The sequence below is a fragment of the Hypanus sabinus genome, chromosome 18 (genome assembly GCF_030144855.1).
Source record: "Hypanus sabinus isolate sHypSab1 chromosome 18, sHypSab1.hap1, whole genome shotgun sequence".
NCBI classification, from domain to species: Eukaryota; Metazoa; Chordata; class Chondrichthyes; order Myliobatiformes; family Dasyatidae; genus Hypanus; species Hypanus sabinus.
This window is the reverse complement of record NC_082723.1, coordinates 12,098,040-12,125,129: the sequence shown is the minus strand read 5'-3', so window position 1 is coordinate 12,125,129 and position 27,090 is coordinate 12,098,040. Positions and strand designations below refer to the sequence as shown.

At 39.1% G+C, this 27,090-nt stretch overlaps 1 protein-coding gene across 3 annotated transcripts in view; it reads right to left on the bottom strand.

Annotated features, from left to right (window-relative positions):
* usp20 (ubiquitin specific peptidase 20) overlaps positions 1-27,090 on the bottom strand; it is an 84,107-nt gene that overhangs the window by 7,586 nt on the left and 49,431 nt on the right. For all 3 annotated transcript variants that reach the window (XR_009516448.1, XM_059993660.1, XM_059993659.1), the window contains exons 19-24: positions 21,006-21,175; positions 18,661-18,742; positions 16,468-16,576; positions 9,715-9,817; positions 4,075-4,143; positions 3,668-3,858 (exon numbers count right to left, since the gene is read on the bottom strand). Coding sequence is in view for 2 of the 3 variants with exons in the window: in XM_059993660.1 (XP_059849643.1) it covers positions 3,701-3,858; positions 4,075-4,143; positions 9,715-9,817; positions 16,468-16,576; positions 18,661-18,742; positions 21,006-21,175 (691 nt within the window). In the remaining variant the exon portion in view is untranslated. The remainder of the gene's footprint in view (positions 1-3,667; positions 3,859-4,074; positions 4,144-9,714; positions 9,818-16,467; positions 16,577-18,660; positions 18,743-21,005; positions 21,176-27,090) is intronic.

Here is a 27,090-nt window from a genome sequence, read left to right as displayed (position 1 = left end):
ATACTGTGCAAATGAGGGAGGTAGGACAGATAGATGCAGTTGAATGTAAGAAACACCAAATTTAAGAAGAGTAACAGCTGGAAATCCTTAGGTCAGATGGAATTTGTGTTGAATTGGAATCTGTTAGTCTAATCAAGGAAGATATACAACATATGCAACATCGGCTGCTTCCCAGGTCATCAAGTCAAAGAATGATAATCAAAAATATTAACTCTTTTTCCCTCTTTGCTTGATGAGTATTTGGTTGGAATTGAACGAATCAGGATTGGATGTGACTTACATGGAGAATAATTACTCATACAGTGCAAACTCTGTCCATTCTTAGCTACAGAGTTGTCCATATGTAATACTCCATTTCCTTGTCTGTGTGAATAAATGTCAAGATTCTAGACCTTTGCCAATAGTTAGCTCACAAACCTAAAGCAACTCTTACTTTCTCTCCCAACCTGCCTTTAAGCCAGAATCATAGTTTAGTGTCCCATTTTCACACTGATGATTGGTGAAGAGCATATTTTAATTCTATTTACTACTTGATAAAAGGCAATTTGCCAACGTACATCCCAAACACCAGAACAGATGTGGTTCCCACAATAAAGTGTTGTGATATTTAACGAGTAGGGATAAATTTCTACTCAGACGGAAATGAGAAGTTATTCAAACTGCTCTGATAACATCCCTAGATGCAACTTGGGAATAGTGAATTTTAAAATAACTATCATTATATATTTGAATAGTACACATAGACTAGAAGTTTCATATTTCAGGAAGAAACTGAAATCAAATTGGTACTTTATAGTTCTTCATGCAGATTTAAATTATTGTACATAACATCCCAGCAATTGTATCACTTAATAGACATTTTGATTCCATGACTTAATGGACACCTATCTCTTGCTTCAGAAATTTCATAGGATACCCAAGGATTTTGGGATGACAGGTGGAAAGTGCTTTGTGGTATAATATTATCAAGTGATAACCATCTCCAACAGTGCATATCTAACCATAAACACAAGAGATTCTTAAGATGCTGGAAATCCTGATTAACGCACAAATAGTGAAGGAATTCAGCAGGTCAGGCAGCATCTAGTGAAAGCAATAGAGAGGTCTCGGCCCAAAATAAAGACTCATTATTCCTTCCCATAGATTCTACTTGATCTGCTGAATACCTCCAGCATTTTATTTGTTACTCAGAATATCCAACCACCTCTTTTCAAGTTTAATTGCATCTCCATTACAAGACCCTCTACTATCAATATGCTGAGCATAGTGATTGGTTAGAAATTGAACTGAAACAGTCAAGGTACTGTAATTACAAGAGGAGACCAGAAGCCCTTCAATGAGTCCCTCAGATAACCATATAAAAATTACAGCATGGAAACAGGCCATTTCGGCCCTTCCAGACCGTGCCGAACGCTTACTCTCACTTAGTCCCACTGACCCGCACTCAGCCCATAACCCTCCATTCCTTTCCTGTTCATGTACCTATCCAATTTTACTTTAAATGACAATACCAAACCTGCCTCTACCACTTCTACTGGAAGCTCCTTCCACTCAGCTACCACTCTCTAAGTAAAGAAATTCCCCCTCGTGTTACCCTTAAACTTTTGCCCCCTAACTCTCAACTCATGTCCTCTTGTTTGAATCTCCCTACTTTCAATGGAAAAAGCCTATCCACATCAACTCTATCTATCCCCCTCATAATTTTAAATATTTTTAATAATAATAATAATTTTTATTATTATCCCTCTCATAATAATTTTAAATATCAAGTCCCCCCTCAACCTTCTACGCTCCAAAGAATGAAGACCTAACTTGTTCAATCTTTCTCTGTAACTTAGATGCTGAAACCCAGGTAACATTCTAGTAAATCTTCTCTGTACTCTCTCTATTTTGGTGACATCTTTCCTACAATTCGGTGACCAGAACTGTACACAATATGCCAAATTTGGCCTTACCAATGCCTTGTACAATTTGAATATTACATCCCAACTCCTATACTCAATGAAAACACAAAATGCTGGCAGAACTCAGCAGGCCAGACAGCATCTATGGGAGGAGGTAGTGACGACGTTTGGGGCTGAAACCCTTCATCAGGATCCTATACTCAATGCTCTGATTTATAAAGGCCAGCATACCAAAAGCTTTCTTTACCACCCTATCCACATGAGATTCCACCTTCAGGGAACTATGCACCATTATTCCTAGATCACTCTGTTCTACTGTATTCTTCAATGCCCTACCATTTACCATGTATGTCCTATTTGGATTATTCCTAACCAAATGTAGCACCTCACACTTATCAGCATTAAACTCCATCTGCCATCGTTCAGCCCACTCTTCTAACTGGCCTTAATCTCTCTGCAAACTTTGAAAACCTACTTCATTATCCACAATGCCACCTGCCTTAGTATCATCTACACACTTACTAATCCGATTTACCACCCCATCATCCAGATCATTAATGTATATGACAAACAACAATGGACCCAGTACAGATCCCTGAGGCACACCACTAGTCACTGGCCTCCAGCCTGACAAACAGTTATCCACCACTACTCTCTGGCATCTCCCATCCAGCCACTGTTGAATCCATTTTACTACTTCAATATTAATACCCAATGATTGAACCTTCCTAACTAACCTTCCGTGCTGAACCTTGTCAAAGGCCTCATCTGTTAAAGAAACCTATATTAAATTGTCCCATCTGCCAAAAAGGCAAACTCACACAGAAAGGCAATTTAGCAGACATCTTTACATTGCAAGGTTCTATGAAATGGACATACTTCCATTTCTTTGGTATATGAGGCAAAATTCTTCATATCATCTGCAGCAATTCAACCATTAGTTTCTGAAGGAGATTAAGAATGAACATTAGATGCACGTCCTGTCAAGAATGCCTACATCCCAACTGTATTATCTGAGCTACTGGATACAAATTCAGTTGACTATGCTAGGACAGTTAATGGGATTTCTTATGTACATACTAGAATTGAATATTTTTAATTATAACTTATACTACATCTCTTTCAACTATTGCCAAAATTCACAGAGCTACTGTGGATCTCACATGAACAATGCCGAAGCTCTAAAATTCACATGTGCTTTCAAATCTCTTCAGAATCTTATTTCTCCACAGTCTCATCCTTCCCAAATTCTGGAACCTCCTGCAGTCCCACAATCCATAAGCGAACGTCTACATGCCTCCAAATGTTGGTCTTAAGTTATCTCCATTTTGAAAATTGATCCACAACTTGTGGTTAAGTCATAAACTCTGGAATTCTATTCTGATAACTCTGTCTCTGCTTTCTTAATAAGATTTTCAAAAACTAGGTCCATGAACAAACTTTTGGTCACTTGTCCTAATATATCTTACATGTCTCAGAGTCAGATATTCCTGTATAAAGCAAATGTGAAGTGTACTGCAATATTTCACTAAATGATAGTATAAAATGCAGTTAGTTAATGTTAATTTTTTTTACTTTTCATGTTTTCAGAAGTATAAGATTTTTGCATATGTCAAGGGAACATGGAACAGGAGAAGGAGATCAATTAGACCCTCAAACCTGTTATAAATTCAATATTTTTTAAGTGGCCGATCTGCATCATAACACCATCTTCTTTGGTTCTGTAAGAGTCTGTGATATTTGTCTCCTTCTAACAAATGTACCTTTCAACTGGTTACTTTAAGCCAGCTCTATCATCACACAGCACGAGTTTCGGCTTCTATTTTCCTCTCTCCTTGTGGGCTGTCCAAATCAGCTTGAATAATGTTCTGCCGCATGGCAATTTCTGGTCCACCACCATAGATAGTAAACAAATAGTTCCACGTTTCTTCAGAAATCTGACCATAATCTGCACCTAATTAAAAGAAAATGAGAACCAAAGTACAAGAGGAAAAAAATTAGTAAAGAAATCTCAATCTATAGGGACATGAATCTGCCTTTAGATTTGATCCACATTACCACTGATATTATGTTCATTTAAATAGTGCACATATTTTAAGGAAATATATCCATGCCTGTTTTACTATATAGAAATATTTTATTCTTAAATCAGTACTGTTTGATTCCATACCTTGTTTTAGTTGGACATGGCCACCTTTAATGACTGCAATTTTGCTATTATCTATTGGACCAGGAGGCTCTGGGAGAGGAAAAAAATACATTCAGCTGTTTTCACCGACATATAACCATATAACAATTACAGTACGGAAACAGGCCATCTTGGCCCTCCTAGTCCGTGCCGAACGCTTACTTTCACCGAGTCCCACTGACCCACACTCAGCCCATAACTCCATTCCTTTCCTATCCATACACCTATCCAATTTTACTTTAAATGACAATATCAAACCTGCCTCTACCACTTCTACTGGAAGCTTGTTCCACACAGCTACCACTCTCTGAGTAAAGAAATTCCCTCTCGTGTTACCCTTAAACTTTTGCCCCCTAACTCTCAACTCATGCCCTCTTGTTTGAATCTCCCCTACACTCAACGGAAAAAGCCTATCCACTCCATCTAACCCCTCACAATTTTAAATACTTCTATCAAGTGGCCCCTCAACCTTCTATGCTCCAAAGAATAAAGACCTAACTTGTTCAACCTTTCCCTGTAACTTAGGTGCTGAAACCCAGGTAATATTCTAGTAGATCTCCTCTGTACTCTCTCTATTTTGTTGACATCTTTCCTATAATTCGGTGACCAGAACTGTACACAATACTCCAAATTCGGCCTTACCAATGCCTTGTACAATTTGAACATTACATCCCAACTCCAATACTCAATGCTCTGATTTATAAAGGCCAACATACCAAACGCTTTCTTCGTCACCCTATCCACATGAGATTCCACCTTCAGGGAACTATGCACCATTATTCCTAGATCACTCTGATCTACTGCATTCTTCAATGCCCTAGCATTTACCATGTATGTCTTATTTGGATTATTCCTACCAAAATGTAGCACCGCACACTTATCAGCATTAAAGTCCATCTGCCAGCGTTCAGCCCACTTTTCTAACTGGCCTTAATCTCTCTGCAAACTTTGAAAACCTACTTCATTATCCACAAAGCCACCTACCTTAGTATCATCTACACACTTAGTAATCCGATTTACCACCCCATCATCCAGATCATTAATGTATATGACAAACAACATTGGACCCAGTACAGATCCCTGAGGCACACCACTAGTCACCGACCTCCAACCTGACAACAGTTATCCACCACTACTCTCTGGCATCTCCCATCCAGCCACTGTTGAATCCATTTTACTACTTCAATTTTAATACCTAACGATTGAACCTTCCTAACTAACCTTCCGTGATGAACCTTGTCAAAGGCCTTACTGAAGTCAATATAGACAACATCCACTGCTTTGCCCTCGTCAACTTTCCTCGTAACCTCTTCAAAAAATTCAGTAAGATTTGTCAAACCTGACCTTCCACACACAAATCCATGTTGACTGTTTCTAATCAGACCCAGTCTATCCAGATAATTATATATACCATCTCTAAGAATACTTTCCATTAATTTACCCACTACTGACGTCAAACTGACAGGCCTATAATTGCTAGATTTACTCTTAGGACCCTTTTTAAACAATGGAACCACATGGGCAATACGCCAATCCTCCGGCACCATCCACATTTCTAATGACATTTGAAATATTTCTGTCAGAGCCCCGATATTTCTACACTAACTTCCCTCAAGGTCCTAGGGAATATCCTGTCAGGATCCGGAGATTTATCCACTTTTATATTCCTTAAGAGCGCCAGTACTTCCTCCTCTTTAATCGTCATAGTTTCCATAACTTCCCCACTTATTTTCCTTACCTTACACAATTCAATATCCTTCTCCATTGTGAATACCAAAGAAAAGAAATTGTTCAAAATCTCCCCCATCTCTTTCAGCTCCACACATAGCTGTCCACTCTGATTCTCTAAGGGACCAATTTTATCCCTCACTATGCTTTTGCTATTAATATAACTGTAGAAACCCTTTGGATTTATTTTCACCTTACTTACCAAAGCAACCTCGTATCTTCTTTTAGCTTTTCTAATTTCTTTAAGATTCTTCTTACATTCTTTATATTCCTTGAGCACCTCATTTACTCCATGCTGCCTGTATTTATTGTAGATCTCTCTCTTTTTCCTAACTAAGTTTCCAATATTCCTTGAAAACCATGGCTCTCTCAAACTTTTAACCTTTCCTTTCAACCTAACAGGAACATAAAGATTCTGTACCCTCAAAATTTCACCTTTAAATGAGCTCCATTTCTCTATTACATCCTTCCCATATAACAAATTGTCCCAATCCACTCCTTCTGAATCCTTTCACATCTCCTCAAAGTTAGCCTTTCTCCAATCAAAAATCTTAACCCTGGGTCCAGTCCTATCCTTCTCCATAATTATACTGAAACTAATGGCATTGTGATCACTGGACCTGAAGTGCTCCCCAACACATACCTCCATCACCTGACCTATTTCATTCCCTAACAGAAGATCCAACACTGCCCCTTCTCTAGTCGGTACCTCTATGTATTGCTGTGAAAAACTGTCCTGCACACATTTTACAAACTCCGAACCATCCATCCTTTTTACAGTATGGTCTTCCCAGTCTTTGTGTGGAAAATTAAAATCTCCCACAATCACAACCCTGTACTTACTACAAATATCTGCTATCTCCTTGCAAATTTGCTCCTCCAATTCTTGCTCCCCATTAGGTGGTCTATAATACACCCCTACAAGTGCTACTACACCTTTCCCATTCCTCAATTCCACCCAAATAGACTCCCTAGATGAGCCCTCTAATCTATCCTGCCAGAGCACCGCTGTAATATTTTCTCTGACAAGCAACGTAACACCTCCCCCTCTTGTCCCTCCGATTCTATCGCACCTAAAGCAACGAAATCCAGGAATATTTAGTTGCCAATCACAACCCTTCTGCAACCATGTTTCATTAATAGCTACAACATTATACTTCCAGGTATCAATCCGTGCTCTAAGCTCATCCACCTTTCTTACAACACTCCTAGCATTAAAATAAATGAATTCAAGAAATCCTCCATCTCCTCCTCTCTGTTAATCTCTAACAGTACAAAGAACTTTACTGTCTTTAGTTGCTTTCAATGCAGAGAACTATATACTGAAATAATCCAGAGGAAGAAAAGGCCAATTAATCCTTATCTACTCCATTTAGAATCTAGTTATGATCATTCCATTGGGAATTCCACCTCCTCCAACTGCTATTTAATGCTGTTAAGAAATGCTATACTTTACTGAATGCCTTAGCGAAAAGAAAATTCTGCAATCTCATATTTTTGTCATCATAAAAAGATTCTATATTTTGTGACAACGTACTTTGGTGCTTTTTTTTTTACAGTATTTTTATTCAGAAGAAAAAAAAACAAGATTTACGGAGTTCAACACATAGATACATCTCAACATAAATTGTGTACATTCATATATTGTAATAAAATTGATCAAAATGTTATAGCATATCACATAAAGGTATACCACTCTGTAATCAAAAATTTAAAGATAGGTCATACATCACAAAATAATTTTTTTATATAAAAAAAGTCAACTCCCCTACCAACTACCAAAGAAAAAAGCTGATGGATGATAATGGATAATGAGGAAAAAAAACATATTCGCTTAAGAAGATAGAAATATACATAAAAGTCTGTGCACTTTTAAGCTTTATAAATTGGAAAAGTAATTTAGGAAAGGTCCCCAGGTATCATAAAAAGATTGTTTTGAATTTAAGACTGAACAGCGGATCTTCTCTAAATTTAAATAAGACATAATATCATTAAGCCATTGAAGATGTGTAGGAGGGGTAGACTCCTTCCATTTAAGCAAGATTGCTCTCCTTGCTAAAAGAGAGGTAAAAACTAAAACCTGTAGGTTAGGAGTATTTAAAGTTATATCTTCATTTGCAATAATACCAAACAAGGCCGTAAGAGGATTTGGGTCAAATTGGACCCTAAAAAGCTGTGGGAAGGTATGGAATACTTCCCACCAAAACTTTTCAATTTTAGGGCAAAACCAAAACATATGAATTAAAGAGGCACCAGCAGAGTTGCATTTATTACAAAGTGGAGAAACGTTCGGATAAGAACTGGACTGCTTCTGCTTAGAAATGTAAGCTCTATGAACCACTTTAAATTGTATAAGAGAATGACGAGCACAGAAAGATTATTTATTAACCCGTTTAAGAATTTATTCCATCTTTCATCAGAAATCTGACAATTAGGTCATCCTCCAAAGCTTTTTTTATTTTATCTAAAAAGTCTTGTCTAGAATCAATCAACAAGTTATAGATATTGGTAATAGAACCATTAATAAAAGGTATTAAATTTAAAAGATCGTCCAGTAAATTTTTAACAGGACCTATAGGAAAAGTAGTTAATTGGAAACGCAAGAAATCTCTAATTTGAAGGTATCTGTAAAAATGTGTTTTTGGCAAAGCAAATTTAGTTGACAATTGGTCAAATGAAGCAAGAGATCCTGAGATAAACAGGTCCCAAAAACACTTAATACCTAGTTCATCCCAATCCTTAAAGACTTTGTCATTCATGGAAGGCATAAAAAAAATAATTAAGGAGCATGGGAGATGATAATGAAAAATTTGCTAAACCAAAAAATTTTCTAAATTGAGACCAGATCCTTAAACTTTGCTTAACAATTATATTATCTGTTGTTTTATTTGCTGAAAAAGAAGAGTATGATAAAAGAAGAGAGACCATAGAGGAATTTTTTACAGAATTAACTTCTAAGGAGTCCCATGATGGACAATCTTTACGTTAAATATAATAGGACCAAAAAGTAATATTCCTTATATTGGCAGCCCAATAGTAAAACCTAAAATTGGGTAGGGCTAATCCACCCATCTCTTTATTTCTTTATAGATAAACCTTAATTAAACAAGCTTGTTTATTATTCTAAATATAAGATGTTAAAATTGAATCTAAAGAATCAAAGTAGGTCTTAGGAATAAAAATAGGTAAAGCCTGAAAAAGATATAAAAATTTAGGAAGAATCTTCATTTTAATTGAATTAATTTGGCCAATTAGGGATACAGAAAGAGGAGACCATTTAGAAAGCTTCTTTTTCACATAATTCAATAAGGGGTTTAAGTTTTCTTTAAATAAATTCTTGAAGTTTTTAGTAATTGTTACACCTAGATATGTAAATTGACTTGTAACAACTTGGAACGGAAATTTGGCATTTGATGACGTTAGGTCATTTAAAGGAAATAGCTCACTTTTACATAAGTTCAGCTTATATCCTGAAAAAAAACTAAACTGGGAAATTAAAGAAAGAACTGAAGGTGGTGCTATTTAACCTTATATAAACATCAGAGGGTTCTTTGATTGACTGCCATAACTTGTCAACAACCCCATTTCCTCTATTGTAGTACAACTATCAGACTGGTTTAATATGATCCTACAGTCCTCAGGGATTATACAATGAGTAAGTCTGTATCCTTAGGCCTGCTTATAAAATACACATATTAAAGGTGAACTTAAATTACTGATTTAAACATTACAACTTTACTATGCAGTGACAGTGCCACTTTTTTTTTTAAGTATTTAATTGCTTGGATATGGGACTGGTTCTAAATATAGTCTGATGAATTTTACACTATTGGAATTCGGGAAACTGCCAATCTGTTTGATTTCCTGGAAACATTTCCATTAAATGTTTCTTACCATTGTCTTTGCCTTTAACAAAACCTTCCCATTCACGGAACCACTGCATACTAATGCAGTATATAACACAGGGGGATTCCTCAGCCTGGAACGCTTTGTTTAGCTGGATGAAAAAAATAATGAAAAGGGTCACAAAGAGTTTGTTTGCTTCATCATCATCGCTAAATAAAACATTATTTATTCATCATTACTTTGCTACCTGTGAGAACTTATTACGTCAAAACTAACTACAGTGCCTAAGCTTCAAGAGTCCTTTTCTTTGTGTCAACCAAAGGTTGTGAACAATCTTCCTTCTCATAGGTTAGTAGTTCTTAAGTTATCATATTTATGGATTCAATTACTTCATTGTGACATGAAAGAAAAAACTTTCACTAAATTTTTCATTTTCACCAAGGCACCTTCACAATCTAAATATACAATCATAGGCAAATCATTTGGTGTCAAAGCTATTCACTTTCAAATCTACAACCTCTGACAACACAGAAGGTGATGTGTAAATATGTCCTTAGCCCAGTGGAAAAAAAGTCAGTGAATGGGAGTCAATTTGTTTCTGATTGCCTCTGCACCCTGACAGCTGTTGATGTTAACATCTGGGTGCGATGTACAGCTTAGCATTCCATCACACAACACGGTGGCTGTTGACTTCCATTGACTTCTACGGATATAAAACTAACTTTCTAAGTATATAAAAGAAATTCAATGAAGAATCATCCTTGGCAGAGCAGCCATGAAGGATTTAGAGAAGATCCTCAGGAACAGGAATCTGCCTTTACGTACAAAGATTCAACTTGTGCAGGCAATGGTGTTCTCAACAACATTATATAGATGCAGTGCGTTTATTTCCTCAACTAAATTTTCTCACACAGAACCTTGGCTCACAAAGCAAAACCTAATCTAGCTATATGGGTTAGACATTAAATTGAGGAAACTGGGACTGGGACCAACTATATAGCTTTTTCACAGAACTGGTACAGGAACAATGGGCTAAATGTAAATACTGTTCAATTATAATGCATACAAACTTATCTATGTTGGATATCTTTTCTCGCCTCATGCTACACTGTTGGCTTATTTCCTTACTTTGACATTATAAGTAGTGAGGAGACTTCAAGAGCCACAAACTTTCAACTGAAAGTGGATTCAGCCTCAGCAAGTCAAAAAAGGAAAACAAAGATACAAGTAGGCATATTCACTCTGCTTGTTTTATTCCATGAGGGGTTAATGATTTGTATCCTTGTAATAAAACCTTTTTACAAGTACTTGTTTATTCTTGCTCTTGTAAAATATGTTGCAGTTTAATGGAATGCAACATCACTTCCACAGGGCAGTTTTAGCTTTGCTGATTCATTCTTTAAAATCATATATTTTCTAAAATGTACTTGAGGAATTTGCCCACATTTAGGAAACTTTGATTTGGAATTATATAATACTGTACTGCATTCAGTCCATAAAATTAGGTAGGAATTTAGCATGCCATAACCTTGAGGAATCATCAGATTGCAAAGTGGGAGAGAGTGTTTGAAAGAAGCAAGTGGAAGTAGTGGACACATTTTGCCCACCATTTCCCAAGAAGATATTGGATTGTGCATAATTAGGCACTTAGCAAGGACGAATAAAAGGAAGTTAGATTTAAGCAGAGAGGCCATTGTGTGAGTGGGCCTGTCCTGGAGTGGGAAATTGAAGCTTTAGTTCAAGGCTTTGGTGATAACAGACATTGGTCACAGATATTTTTTTTGTTATTTATTACTTCCTTCTTTCTTACTGTACATTTACAGCAATGGAAGTGCCAGGCAGGATAGTAGAATGCTCCTCTTGCAAGATGTAGGAAGGCAGGGTAGACCTCTAGTGTCCCTGACAACTACATCTGCAAGAAGTGCATTCAGTTGCAGCTTCTAACAGACTATATTAAGGAGTTGGATCTGGAACTGGATAAATTCCGAATCATTTGGACAGCTGAAAGGCTGACAGACTGAACATTCAAGGAGGTAGTTACTCCCAAGGAGTAGAACACGGTAACAGGGTGATAGTCAGGAGGGGGAAAGGTGAGAGGCAGCCCTTGCAGAGTTCGCCTGTGGCCCTTCCCCTTAACAACAGGTATACTACTTTGGATACTGGTGGGGAGGGGGAATGACCTAAGAGAAAAGCCACAGTGGTCATGTCTCTGACACTGCATCTGGCTCTGTGGCTTATAAGGGAAATGGAGAGAAGAGGTGAGCTATAGTGATGGGGATTAGGGGAACAGAAAGGAAGCTCTGTGGATAAGAATGAGATTCCCATATGATTTATTGCCTTCCGGGTGTCAGGGTCAGGGACATCTCGGATCAAGTCTATAGCATTCTTAAATGGGAGGGTGAGCAGTCAGAGGTTGTGGTCCACATTAGTACCAATGACATTGTTAGAATGGGTAACAAGGTCCTGCAAAGTGAGTTCAGGGAGTTAGGTGCTATGGTAAAGCACAAGACCCCAGGGTTGTGATCTCAGGATTGCTACCCATGCCACGTGCTACTGAGGCCAGAAATAGGAAGATCATATAGTTTAATATGTGGCTAAGGAGTTGGTGCAGGAGGAAGGACTTCAGATTTTTGAGTCGCTGGGCTCTCTTCCAGGATAGGTGGGACGTGTACAGAAGGGCCATTTTGCACCTGAACTGCAGGGAGACTAATATCCTAGTGGGAAAGCTTGCTAGTGCTGCATTGGGGGTGGGGGAGTTAAACCAAAGTTGCACAGGAATGGAACCAGAGTGCCAGAGCAGCTAGTGGAGTGCTGGTGGAGGAAGATGCTGTTAAGCCTACATACCAGGTTAGGAATCAAAGAATTGAACATGGTAGGACTAAAGTTCTAAGCTGTGTGTATTTCAAAGCAAGGAGTATTGTAGGAAAGGCAGATGAGCTTAACGCATGGATCAGCACGTAGAGTTATGACATTGTAGCCTTTAGTGAGACAACTGCAGAAGGAGCATGATTGGCAGCTCAATATTCTAGGGTTCCATTGTTTTAGACGTGACAGTTGCAGGGATTATAGGGTTAGAGGTGGCATTACTAGTCATGGAAAATGCCACAGCAGTGCTCAGAGAGGATAGACCACAGAGATCATCTAGTGAGACTTTATGGGTAGAACTGAGGAATAAGAAAGGTATGACCACATTAACAAGACTATGTCAAAGAACAGCCAACAGACTGCAGACTGCTGTGAAAAATGTAAGGTTGTAATAGGTGATTTTAACCTTCCACTTATTGACTGCAACTCCCATACTGTAAAAGGGCTGGATGGGAAAGAGTTTGTCAAATGTATTTAGGAAGGTTTCCATAATCAATACACAGGTGTCCCAACTAGAGAGAGTGTGATACTAGATTTCCTCTTAGAGAATGAGAAAGGGCAGATGACAGAAATTTAAGTAGGGGAACACCTTTTATCGAATAATCATAATGCCAATAGTTTCAAGGTAATTATGGAAAAGGCTAGGTCTGGTGTTCGAGTTGAGATTCTGAATTGGAGAGAGGCCAGTTTTGACGCTATTAAAAGGATCTGGCATGTGAGGATTAGAATAGGTTGTTTTCTGGCAAAGGTGTACTTAGTAAGTGGTAGGCCTTCAAAAATGAAATTTTGAGAGTATAGAGTTTCTGTAAATGTTCGTGTCAGAATAAAAGGCATGAGAAACAGATTCGGGGAACCTTGGTTTTTGGGAGATGTTGAGGCCCTTGTTAAGAAAAAGGTGGTGCATAGCAGGTATAGACAAACAGGAACAAATAAGGTACTTGAGGAGTATAAGAAATGCAAGAGAACACTTAAGAAAGAATTCATGAAAGCTAAAAGAAAACATGAGGGTGCTATAACAGACAAGGTGAAGGAGAATCCTAAGGGCTTCTACAGATATATTACATGCAAATGGGGTAAAATTGGTCCTCTGGAAGATCAGAGTGGTAATCTATGTATGGAACCAAAAGAAATCGGGGTGATCTTAAATAGATTTTTTGCATTGTATTTGCTTGAGAGACAAAGACTCTATGGATGTGCAGCAATGCAGAAGCGAGGTCTACACAGAGTACAGAGGAGGTGGTGTTTGCTGTCTTAAGGCAAATTACTGTGGATAAATCCCCAGGGCCTGACAAGGTACTCCCTTGGACTGTGTAGTCCATAAGTTTCAGTGGCTCAAGCAGACATGCTTAAAACATCCTTACCCAAAAAGGGTGGGATGACAGAGGACTGGAGGATAGCTAATATTGTTTCGTTGTTTAAAAAAGACTCTAAGAATAAGACAGGAAATTATAGGCCTGTGTCCTGACCTCAGTAATGGGCCAGTTATTGGAAGATATTCTAAGGGACCAGATATATGAGTATTTGGATAGACAGGAACTGATTGGAGATAGTCAACATAGCTTTGTGCATAGGAGGTTGTGTCTAATTTTGTAGTTTTTTTGAAGAAGTTACCAGAAAAGTTAATGAAGGCAAGGTAGTGGGCATTGTCTCCATGGACTTTAGCAAGGCCCTTGATAAAGTTCCGCATGAGAGGTTGGTTAAGAAGGTTCAGTTGCTTGGCATTCAAGATGCCATAGTAAACTGGGTTAGACATTGGCACTGCAGAACAAGCCAGACAGTGGTTATAGATGGTTGCCTCTCTGACTAGAGGGCTGTGACTAGCAGTATTCAGCAGGGGTTGTGCTGGGTCTGATGCTGTTTGTCATCTATGTCATCAGTCTGGATGGTAAACTGGATCAGCAAATTTGCGGATGACACCAAGACTGTGATGTAGTAGACAGTGAGGAAGACTATCAAAGCTTGCAGCAGAATCTGGACCAGTTTGAAAAATGGGATGAAAAGTTAATGCAGACAAGTGTGAGGAGTTGCACTTTAGAAGGACCAACCAGGATAGGTCTTACAGAGTGAGCGGGAGGGCTAAATTGGTTAGGACTTTATTCCTAGAACATAGCAGATTGAGAGGAGATTTGATAGAGGAGCACAAAATTGAGAGGTATAGATAGGGTAATGCAAATAGGCTTTTTCCACTGAGGTTGAGTAAAGCTACAACTTGTGGTTAAGGGTTAAGGGTCAAAGGTGAAATGTTTAGTGGGAACACGAAGGGGAACTTCTTCATTAAGAGGGTGTTAAGAGTGTGGGACAAGCTGCCAGTGGAGTTGTGGATATGGGGTCAATTTCAACATTTAAGAGAAATTTGAATAAGTACATGGATGAGCGGGGTATGAAAGGCTTTGGTCCGTGTGTAGGTTGACGGGACTAGTCAGATTAGTAGTTTGGCACAGGTTAGATGGGCCAAAGGGCCTGTTTCTGTGCTTATGACAATTAATTTAGGAATAGCAATAAGCTATTTGGGCCCTCAGATCTGATCTACCATTCAAAGTGATCTCTTAATAACTTTGTTCAACTAAAATCCAAAAATCTTAAGTTTAAAGTTAACACACTAAAAGTTTCCAACTACTGTCACTGTGAAATTATACCCATGAACTTTTCTAATGTGTTCTAAAACACTACATAAATTAGAAATTCTCTTCATTTAATGAACACACTGCCTGACTGGGAACTAGGTGAGTGCTCTCAGTATTTCTTTCATTTTGGGTTAAATGGAAAGATTTTTTTAAAAAAGAGGCTGCAATTAGTTTTACTGTTTAAATTATGGATTGTTAAAGTTTTATACCCATACGCAGAATAGAATTTCATATTTCTACCATAATTTCTTACATACAAATTTTATTTCAGGATGGTATGATACTATTTTTAGAATATGTTCCCTAGTCCTGCACTCTCCAACCAAAGGAAATAGTTGCTCTGTATCCAATTTATTTGATTTCCTTAATATCTTCAAAATTCCACTCAAGTCTCCCTATAATCATGTTCCTAATGCATACACTCTACTTGTGGTTTGATCTAAGTGCAACTTTCTGTTTCTGTATTAAAATCATCTACCCTTTTTATAAAGGCTTCTATAGTACATACTAGGGCAACTTTCAATTACCCTTTCTGATTATTTTACATTCCTGTCCATGACAATTTAGTGATGACTGTATGAACTCAAATTATCCCCAACACCACCCAACTGCCATTCCTCCACATTCTCCTTGAACCTCTTTCACACCTGGTCAATTGCGTGGTTGGATGAAGAATTAAAATGAGAAATAATTAAATTTAGAAATAATACAGACAAAATAGCAATTGCAAGAGAGTTCAAAAAAAGTGTTTATACCATAATGGCTCTGTTAAACTTTTAAGGCAGAACAAGGGTTTGCATCTGAAAACCACTTTTCTAATAAATAATAACATTCTTTCCAATAATACCTATCCTGAGAACATTATTCAGTCTCCTTTTGTTGGGTCATACCCACTTAAAAAAACTTCTTTTGCTGAAACTCAATCTATATCCAAAGTACTTAATTTCATTTCAGAGCAATACAGCATACACTTGTAAGTACAGAAGTTATAATTCATTCATCAGGTCTACTGAGCCATTGTTTTACAATTGCCAACTGCTGGAATGGAGGAATGTGTCCAAGGCTGTACTCCAACTCTGGCTCAAGACAGAGGCTGAGATAGAAAATTAGGAGCAGAATGCACATTTTGAAGTGATGCATGGGTGTGAGATGTAGAAACATTTATCAGTTGTACCATGATTTTAATGATTATCGATTAAAACTAACTCAATGTTCTCAAATATTTAAGGTCATTCTACAATTAACAATGGTAAAATTCTGTGAAAAATCTAGCCCTCCATTCCCTTTATATTGATGCACAATGATCTCTGACCTTTATAAAAGTGTCTACTTCCATTTTCCTCCTTTTAGCAAGTGCCTCAATTTCTACTTGGCAAATGGAACAGATGTATAAATGGTTCACAGAAGGGCCACCACCAAACCTGCCACAATCAAGACAAGAACATTGAGACATACAGCAATTTTGTTAGATAATCAGGAAGAATGCCAAAATTATTGTTAGGCAAGGATATTTTTATCACGTTAAACCCAATTCTCCAAACTATCTCCTTAATCCTCAATAGCTTTACTTTTCAAACAAATGCGTGATATTTTTAAATATACTGATTGATGTGGATTCATATCAGTATAATATCCTTACGACATTATCCATTTGTCTTTTTACTTTAAATCAGATTTTCTTTCCCAAAGCTTAATTCTAATTATAAAGGCCTTCCCTTTGGTTAAAACAAATTAAAGGGAAGTTATGCCTATCCTGCTAATTTCTTTTTACTGTTTTAAAGACCTCAATCATGTTAACCATATAACCATATAACAATTACAACACGGAAACAGGCCATCTCAGCCCTTCTAGTCCGTGCCGAACGCTTACTCTCACCTAATCCCACTGACCCGCACTCAGCCCATAACCCTCCATTCCTTTCCTGTCCATGTACCTATTCAATTTTGCTTTAAATGACAATACTGAACCTGCCTCTACCATTTCTACTGGAAGCTCGTTCCACACAGCTACCACTCTCTGAGTAAAGAAGTTCCCCCTCGTGTTACCCTTAAACTTTTGCCCCCTAAGTCTCAACTCATGTCCTCTTGTTTGAATCTCCTCTACTCCCAATGGAAAAAGCCTATTCACGTCAACTCTATCTATCCTCCTCATAATTTTAAATACCTCTATCAAGTCCCCCCTCAATCTTCTACACTCCAAAGAATAAAAACCCAACTTGTTCAATTTTTCCCTGTAACTTAGGTGCTGAAACCCAGGTAAGATTCTAGTAAATATTCTCTGTATGTACTCTATTTTGTTGACATCTTTCCTATAATCCGGTGACCAGAACTGTATACAATACTCCAAATTTGGCCTTACCAATGCCTTGTACAATTTTAACATTACATCCCAACTCTTATACTCAATGCTCTGATTTATAAAGGCCAGCATACCAAAAGCTTTCTTCACCACCCTATCCACCTTCAGGGAACTATGCACCATTATTCCTAGATCACTCTGTTCTACTGCATTCTTCAATGTCCTACCATTTACCATGCATGTCCTATTTGGATTATTCCTACCAAAATATAGCACCTCACACTTATCAGCATTAAACTCCATCTGCCATCGCTCAGCCCACTCTTCTAACTGGCCTTAATCTCTCTGCAAACTTTGAAAACCTACTTCATTATCCACAACGCCACCTACCTTAGTATCATCTACACACTTACTAATCCGATTTACCACCCCATCATCCAGATCATTAATGTATATGACAAACAACATTGGACCCAGTACAGATCCCTGAGGCACACCACTAGTCACCGGCCTCCAACCTGACAAACAGTTATCCACCACTACTCTCTGGCATCTCCCATCCAGCCACTGTTGAATCCATTTTACTACTTCAATATTAATTCCTAACGATTGAACCTTCCTAACTAACCTTCCGTGCTGAACCTTGTCAAAGGCCTTACTGAAGTCCATATAGACAACATCCACTGCTTTACCCTCGTCAACTTTCCTCGTAACCTCTTCAAAAAATTCAGTAAGATTTGTCAAACATGACCTTCCACACACAACTTTAATTTCTTAACTTTACAACTTCACAACTTAACTTTAATTTCTTTATCTCTATTGTACACAACTGAGATTTATTCGGTCTTCCATCTGATACTAGAATCATCAACATCTATATATCCATTCCAAGGCAAGAATGTCCAATGCACACAATGCTCTGAGTAAGTCTAAAATGGTTGCCAGCCATAAAAAATAGTATCATTACTTATATAATTTTGTATCAGGAATTAGGTAGTTCTGATCAGCCTCTCCAAAATAGCTGATGAAAAAAAATATACAAAAGTGAATACTTTTGGAAACGAAAGGCTGTTATTCAGACTGAACCTGACTTAGTGATATGATTAACTAACCTGTTTTTAAAAATACAAAAATGCTGTTAAAATACTTTTTTTATATATATAACAAATCGCAAAAGTCCATTCTGAGAAATTGCATTCTACTTACCTATTGTAGAGATATTCCCAAACATTTTGGGGAAGAATTACTACCAGATCATCAATGTAATGGTATTTATTTGGAGGAATACCTGTCAAAAAAAAAGGGGCACTCACAGTAATTTTGAAAATAGGAGACCACGTCACTGTTCTGCACAAAATGGAAGGAAGAATTCAGCAGCTTTAAACATTTTGCACTTTTTGGGTGACATTTCCCAAGGCAAGTAAGCATGCCTTCCACTATTTTCCACTGCTCAAAAATACATAAGTTCCAATTTAAGAATGTCTGAGGTTTACTTACAATTGTTTGTTTTAGAGCAAAGTCCCAGGTTGCTACACTTTTAACTTCTGCTTTATTGCATGCAACAGTCCTTTCCTTATATTAACAATTACTGACAACAAATAAAAGTTACAATAGAATAACAAATCATCCAAGAAAAGCAATAAAATAAACCCTCAGATAATTGCAGGCATGAGCCACAGTAATTAAAATTATAAGCAGCAGGATATTTAATTAGTAAAGTTACATTTTTCAGTTGTTTTTCCACCATTATCTTCAAATAAACAACTGGATTGGTGATTCTTAACAAGCCAGTTCAAGTACTTTTTCCAAACTGAAGGTTTTGTACAATTACAAACAACTATTTGTAGTTTAAACAACTACCAAAAGGAGGCAAAAGTAAAGGATTTGTGGTTCTCAGTTTTTCTTTGATTAGACTGTTTCTTAGACCCAAACTCAATGGGAGAAAGGGCCTGTTTCAGTGCTAGGATTCTATAACCGATTGACATGTTAAGTCATTTTAAATTACAGTTAAGAATCAAATACTTTGCTGTGGGTACGTAGTTACATATAATCCAAACGGAATAAGAGCAGATTTCCTTCCCCAAAAGCCCAGATGGAACTTTATAAATAACGAAGTTGCTTTATGGCCATTGTTATAATGATTTCACTTTAAATCCTAAATATGTTTAACTATTTGAAATTAAATTCTGTTATTGAGGGATTTGAACTCATACCTCTAAACCATTTGTTCAGCTCAGTAGATACCAACATTGTCCTAATTTAGTTTTGAAATACGTTCTGAGTATACACAAGAGCAGAAGGATTAAAGAAAAAAAAATCAAGAGAAAGAGCTAGAGTGAGACACTGACAATGTAGGAGAGAAAAAGAGGCAGATTATTTGGGCAACACACACAAAATGCTGGAGGAATTCAGCAAGCCAGGCAGCATCTATGGAGGGTCAACGTTTTGGGCCAAAACCCTTCATCAGGACTGGAAAGGAAGGGGGTAGAAGCCAGAATAAGGTGGTGGGGGAGAGGAAGGAGTGAAAGCTGGCAGGTGATAGGTAAGACCAAGTGAGGTAAGGGTTGAAGTATGAAGCATGGAAGTGATAGATGGAAGAGTTAAAAGAGCTGATGAAGGAGCAATCTATTAGGAGAGGACAGTGGACTATGGAATAAAGGGGAGACCCAGAAGGACGTGATGAGCAAGGTGAGAAGAGTAACCAGAATGGGAAATGGAAAAAGAGAGAATGCTGGGTGGGCGGGAGGGAGATAATTACTGAAAGTTAAAGAAAGCGAAACTTAGAAGATGCCATCAAGTTCGAGGCAACCCAGAAAGAATATGAGATGAGTTTGGCCTCATTGAATAGTAGAGGCAGCCATGGACAGGCATGTCAGTGTGGGAATGGGAGGTTGAACTGAAATAGGTAGCCACTGGGGGCTCCTGCTTTTTGCGGCACACAGAGAAGGATGCTAGACAAAGCAATCTAGCAATCTGCATTAGGTCTCTTCAGTGTAGAGGAGGCTGTGCCGGGAGTACTGGATACTATTGAAGACACCAACAGACCGCAGATGAAATGTTGCCTCACCTGAATGGTAGTGAGGAGAAGGTGTTGGGGTAGGTGTAGCACTTGTCACTCTTACAAGACAAATACAGGGCAGAGATCAGTGGGGAGGGATAAGTGGAAGTTGCAGAGAATGATGTGTTGGATACAAAAGCTAGTAGGGTGGTAGGTAAGGACAAGGGGAACCTATCCCTGTTATGGCAGCAGGATGATGAGATGAGATCAGCAATGATAGTGATGGAAGGGAAATGTTATTTTTGAAAAAAGACATCTCAGATGTTCAAGAATGGAAAGCCTAATCCTGAGAAAAGGTGTGGCAGCGACTGAGGAACTGAGAGAAGGGTATAGCATTATTTTTTTGAGAGAGACAGACAGATAGATAGAGGAGGTAGAGAGGTGACGGACCAAGTAAATCTGAGAGCGGGGTGGAATTTCAAGGCAAAGATAATGAAAATGACGATTGTTCAGATGCAGGTGCCAGAGTTACCATTTTCCGCAGGCTACTGACCTCCATGTAAACAAAGGAAGGTGTGGTTTGTGATTGGCCCTGGTTCAGTAAAGGTGTTAAATTTATTTAACCACTCTCTGGAGATGTAGAATTGGAGGAGGCTGGGTTCCTTCAAGTTGGCCAAAGCTACGACCTTTTGTCTCTCACGCACTGCTTCCTCACTACTCTTTCTGCAAAATATATTCAAAGAAATATCAACTTACAAGAGGGAAGGTAGAAAAGTGCAAGTTAAATCCGAAATCTTGATTGTTCCGCACAAAAAAATACAATGCCTTTCAGGTAACCATATTATACATCAGTTTCAAAATGGATAACAAGAATACACAGCTTCCTTTAAAATGGTATCCTGCAGATGCAGAACAAATTAATACATTACAGAAAACATAGAAATGTTACCTAGATTTGACTTAGTTAAACTTTTCTGAAACTGAGATGGCATTTGTTGACTTGGATCATTCAGAACATTGGTAAAAAGCATACCTGTTTGAGCAGTATCTTCCATATATTTTTATTAAGCTAATTATGATGCACAAGGGACACTCTGGAATCATTTCAGTAGAGGCAACCTTCTCTTGTAAAATTAAAGATCCACCCATCTGATTACAGAATTATACAAAGACTAACTGTACAAATATAAACCCGTGCAAACTTGAACCTTCAGAAGTGGATGGTGAAAAAAAATTGGCCATGAAGAAATACACATCAAATTTTGAAAACTCAAACTAATATCCGGTCTATCTGCTCTGATAATTGTGTCCTGCTTCTTTTGATAACCTCTTCCTGTAACTCTGGAGATTCCGTACTGCGTCTCTTGCAGAAAATCAGTTTTCAAAATACACGTATTTAATTTTTAATCATTGTCCATTAAACAAATATGTACTTTAGGATGTAAGTCGTTACTTTGGAAACTAAAGCTTGAATATGTGCAGGCTTGCACTATAAATAAGTGGTTTAAAAATCAGTGATAAATATCAACTGTAATTTTGAAAGGCAGACATATTTTCAGCATTTAATCTTAAATGCCCATCTCCTGTAGCAAAATCAATCTGTAAGTCCTGTGAACTTGGCAGTCACTAAATGGAGCTGAAATTTAATAGAGTAAATTTTAACATACTTAAGATCAAGCACTGATTCCTCCTAATCCCCTAATAAATTTCCAACAAAAGCAAAATACTGAATTCTGGAGCTAGTCAGAAGATTAAGCACCATTTGTAGACAGAAACTGATAGTTAATGGCAGTGTTCATTCACCAGAACAAATAATCATAAAACGTGTAGAGAAATGTCTCCAGTTTTTGTCTATTTGTTCAATTTTAAGTCACTCCTTGGTAATCAAACTTACAATTTTAAGTTCTCTCCAAGGATCTAATCACAGACTTGATTAATTAAAAAACTATAAATACTTAATGAAAAACAACTTCCTGTTTATATAGCACACCACTAGCAAAAGTGCACAATGGGTTTACCAGATTGTTGTCAACCAAGATTTGACACCTAAATACATAGGTAGATGTCATAGTCAAAACTGAACAGATGCAAGTCCAACGAGCCCATCTGGCCATGTTGTCCATCTAGCTAGTATTAATTTCTTGTGTTCAGCTCATATCCCTCCAGATGTCTCCCCTTCATGTAACTATACAAGAGTTTCTTAAATGATATTATTGTACCCTGTCTCACCCACTTCCTCTAGCAGCTTATTCCTTGTGCACATCATCCTGTGAGGAAATATGTTTCTTTGGAGTGTTAAAGAGATGTGAAAAAGGTTGTCAGGGATTTGCCTTAAAATTAAATAAAAGCTGAGGGGTTTAGAAAGGAACTTTCAGAGTTTGCAACCTTAGAGGACAAACAAATGGCAGGTAATATTTGCAGATGATCGAAAGGTCAGAACAGAAGAATGGCCACTGTCACCAATAGGTTGCATTAAGATTTCAGAGACAGGAAGCAGCAAGGTCATTATGGGATTTGAAAGAAAAGTGGAGTGGTTTAAAATTAATCTGCTTAATTGTGAATCAATGCAGGCCAGCAAACACAGGGTGAAGGGTTAGCTGGCCACCAAAAAGTTTACAAGGCAGGCTGAAATCAATTATAGAGTAACAAAAATGCGTATATGAGAATTGTAGCCATCCGGTACAAAGTAGGGTGGCATTACAGAGGTGAAAATAAACTATTCAGATGCATCCTCTGAAGCTCATCTGAACAACTAAAATTGCTAATGAATGATTCTTTTTCAGATAGTTCCCAGGGTGGGATTGTGGGTAGGACAGAGTCTGTAGAATCAGACTTTACAAATATTTAATTAAAAGAAATGTCTGCTTCTCCAGTTATCAAAGTAAGGCGTCTGAAAAATTAGACTATGGGAGGGGTGTAATGAGGAAAATAGTGGAGGCCAACAGTGCTGCTGAAAATGGTTTTCTGCTTTTAGGAAAATTGGGCAGTTGGGAAAGTTGACCCTCAAACCCTGCCTCACATATAACCTCCCACCTTAAGTTCCTCCATATACCTATCTAGTAGTCTCTGAAACTTCACTAGTGTGTCTGCCTCCACCACTGACTCAGGCAGTGCATTCCACGCAGCAACCACTCTCTGAGTGAAAAACCTTCCTCTAATATCCCCCTTGAACTTCCCTCCCCTTACCTTAAAGACATGTCCCCTTGTACTGAGCAGTGTTGCCCTGGGGAAGAGGTGCTGGCTGTCCACTCTGTCTATTCCTCTTATTATCTTGTACACCTCTATCATGTCTCCTCTCATCCTCCTTCTCTCCAAAGAGTAAAGCCCTAGCTCCCTTAATCCATGATCATAATCCATATTCTCTAAACCAGGCAGCATCCTGGTAAATCTCCTCTGTACCCTTTCCAATGCTTCCACATCCTTCCTATACTGAGGCGACCAGAACTGGACACAGTACTCCAAGTGTGGCCTAACTGGAGTTTTATAGAGCTGCATCATTACATGGCGTCTCTTAATCTCTATCCCTCGACTTATGAAAGCTAACACCCCATAAGCTTTCTTAACTACCCTATCTACCTGTGAGCCAACTTTCAGGGATCTGTGGACAGGTACCCCCAGATCCCTCTGCTCCTCCACACTACCAAGTACCCTGCCATTTACTTTGTACTCTGCCTTGGAGTTTGTCCTTCCAAAGTGTACCACCTCACACTTCTCCGGGTTGAACTCCATCTGCCACTGCTCAGCCCACTTCTGCATCCTATCAATGTCTCTCTGCAATCTTCAGCAATCCTCAATACTATCCACAACACTACCAACCTCTGTGTCGTCTGCAAACTTGCCAACCCACCCTTCTACCCCAACATCCAGGTTGTTAATAAAAATCACGAAAAGTAGAGGTCCCAGAACAGATCCTTGAGGGACACCACTAGTCACAACCCTCCAATCTGAATGTACTCCCTCCACCACAACCCTCTGCCTTCTGCAGGCAAGCCTATTCTGAATCCACCTGGCCAAACTTCCCTGGATCCCATGCCTTTTCACTTTCTCAATAAGCCTACCGTGTGGAACTTACTAAAATCCATGTAGGTCACATCCATTGCACTACCCTCATCTATATACCTGGTCACCTATCAGGCTTGTTAGACATGATCTGCCCTTCATAAAGCCATGCTGACTGTCCCTGATCAGACCATGATTCTCTTAATGCCAATAGATCCTATCTCTAAGAATCTTTTCCAACAGTTTTCCCACCACAGACATAAGGCTCACTGGTCTATAATCACCCGGACTATCCCTACTACCTTTTTTGAACAAGGGGACGACATTTGCCTCCCTCCAATCCTCCGGTACCATTCCCGTGGACAACGAGGACATAAAGATCCTAGCCAGAGGTTCAGCAATCTCTTCCCTTACCTCGTGGAGCAGCCTGGGGAATATTCCGTCAGGCCCCGGGGACTTATCTGTCCTAATGTATTTTAACAATTCCAACACCTCCTCTCCCTTAATATTAACATGCTCCAGAACATCAACCTCACTCATATTGTCCTCACCGTTATCAAGTTCCCTCTCAGTGATGAATACCGAAGAGAAGTATTCATTGAGGACCTCGCTCACTTCCACAGCTTCCCACTTTTAATCACTAATCGGTCCTACCTTTACTATCCTTTTGTTCTTCACATAATTGAAGAATGCCTTGGGGTTTTCCTTTACCCTACTCGCCAAGGCCTTCTCATGTCCCCTTCTTGCTCTTCTCAGCCCCTTCTTAAGCTCCTTTCTTGCTACCCTATATTCCTCAATAGACCTATCTACTCCTTGCTTCCTAAACCTTGTGTATGCTGCCTTCTTCCACCTGACTAGATTTTCCACTTCACTTGTCACCCACGGTTCCTTCACCCTACCATTCTTTATCTTCCTCACCGGGACAAATTTATCCCTAACATCCTGCAAGATATCCCTAAACATCAACCACATGTCCATAGTACATTTCCTTGCAAAAACATCATTCCAATTCACACCCACAAGTTCTAGCCTTATAGCCTCATAATTTGCCCTTCCCAATTAAAAAATTTCCTGTCCTCTCTGATTCTATCCTTTACCATGATAATGCTAAAGGTCAAGGAGCGGTGATCACTGTCCCCCAGATGCTCACCCACTGACAGATCTGTGACCTGACCCGGTTCGTTACCTAATACTAGGTCTAGTACGGCATTCCCCCTAGTCGGTCTGTCAACATACTGTGACAGGAATCCATCCTGGTCACACTTAACAAACTCTGCCCCATCTAAACCCTTGGACTAATGAAGTGCCAATCAATATTAGGGAAGTTAAAGTCACCCATGATAACAACCCTGTTATTTTTGCACCTTTCCAAAATCTGCCTCCCAATCTGCTCCTCGGTATCTCTGCTGCTACCAGGGGGACTATAGAATACCCCCAGTAGAGTAACTGCTCCCTTCCTGTTCCTGACTTCCACCCATACTGACTCAAAAGAGGGTCCTGATACATTACCCGCCCTTTCTGTAGCTGTAGTAGTATCCCTGACCAGTAATACCACACCTCCTCCCCTTTCCCCCCCTCTCTATCCCTTTTAAAGCACTGAAATCCAGGAATATTGAGAATCCATTCCTGCCCTGGTGCCAGCCAAGTCTCCATAATTCCATGTATGTATCCAAGCTCTCAGTTCATCAGCTTTGTTCCTGATGCTTCTCGCATTGATGTACACACAATATAGCCCTTCTACCTTACTACCTTTACACCCTTTATTCTGCTTCTTTTTCCTCAAAGCCTCTCTTTATGTTAGATCTGGCTTTACTCCATACACTTCTTTCACTGCTCTATCGCTCCAGGTCCCATCCCCCTCACAAATTAGTTTAAACCCCCCCCGAACCATGCTAGCAAACCTACCTGCAAGGATATTGCTCCCCCTCGAGTTCAGGTGCAACCCATCCAATCTGTACAGGCCCCACCTTCTCCAGAAGAGATCCTAATGATCCAAAAATCTAAAACCCTGCCCCCTGCACCAACTCCTCAGCCACGCATTCAACTGCCATCTCCTCCAATTCTTACCATCACTATCACATAGCACTGGCAGCAATCCTGAGAATGCCACCCTTGAGGTCCTGTTCTTCAGCCTTCTGCCTAGTTCCCAAAACTCACACTTCAGGGCCTCATCCCTCTTCCTGCCTATGTTGTTGATACCAACATGTATCACGACTTCTGGTTGTTTTCCCTCTCGTACCAGGATGTCATGCACCCAGTCAGAGACATCCCGGACCCTGGCACCCAGGAGGCAACAGACCATGCGGGTGTCCTTCTCACGTCCACAAAATCTCCTCTCTGTTCCCCTGACTATAGTCTCCAATAACGACAGCTCTCCTCTTCTCCGTCCCATCCTTCTGCACAACAGGGTCAGACTCAGTACCAGAGGCCCTGCCACCGTGGCTCACACCTGGTCAGTCGTCCTCGCCAACAGTATCCAGGACGGTAAACTTATTATTCAGGGGAATGGCTACAGGGGTGCTCTGCACTACCTGTCTACTCACCTATGCTTCCCCCCCCCTAAGTGTCACCCAACGACCTGCTTCCGGCAGCCTAGGTGTGACTACCTCCCTGTAGTTCTCATCTATGACTGCTTCATT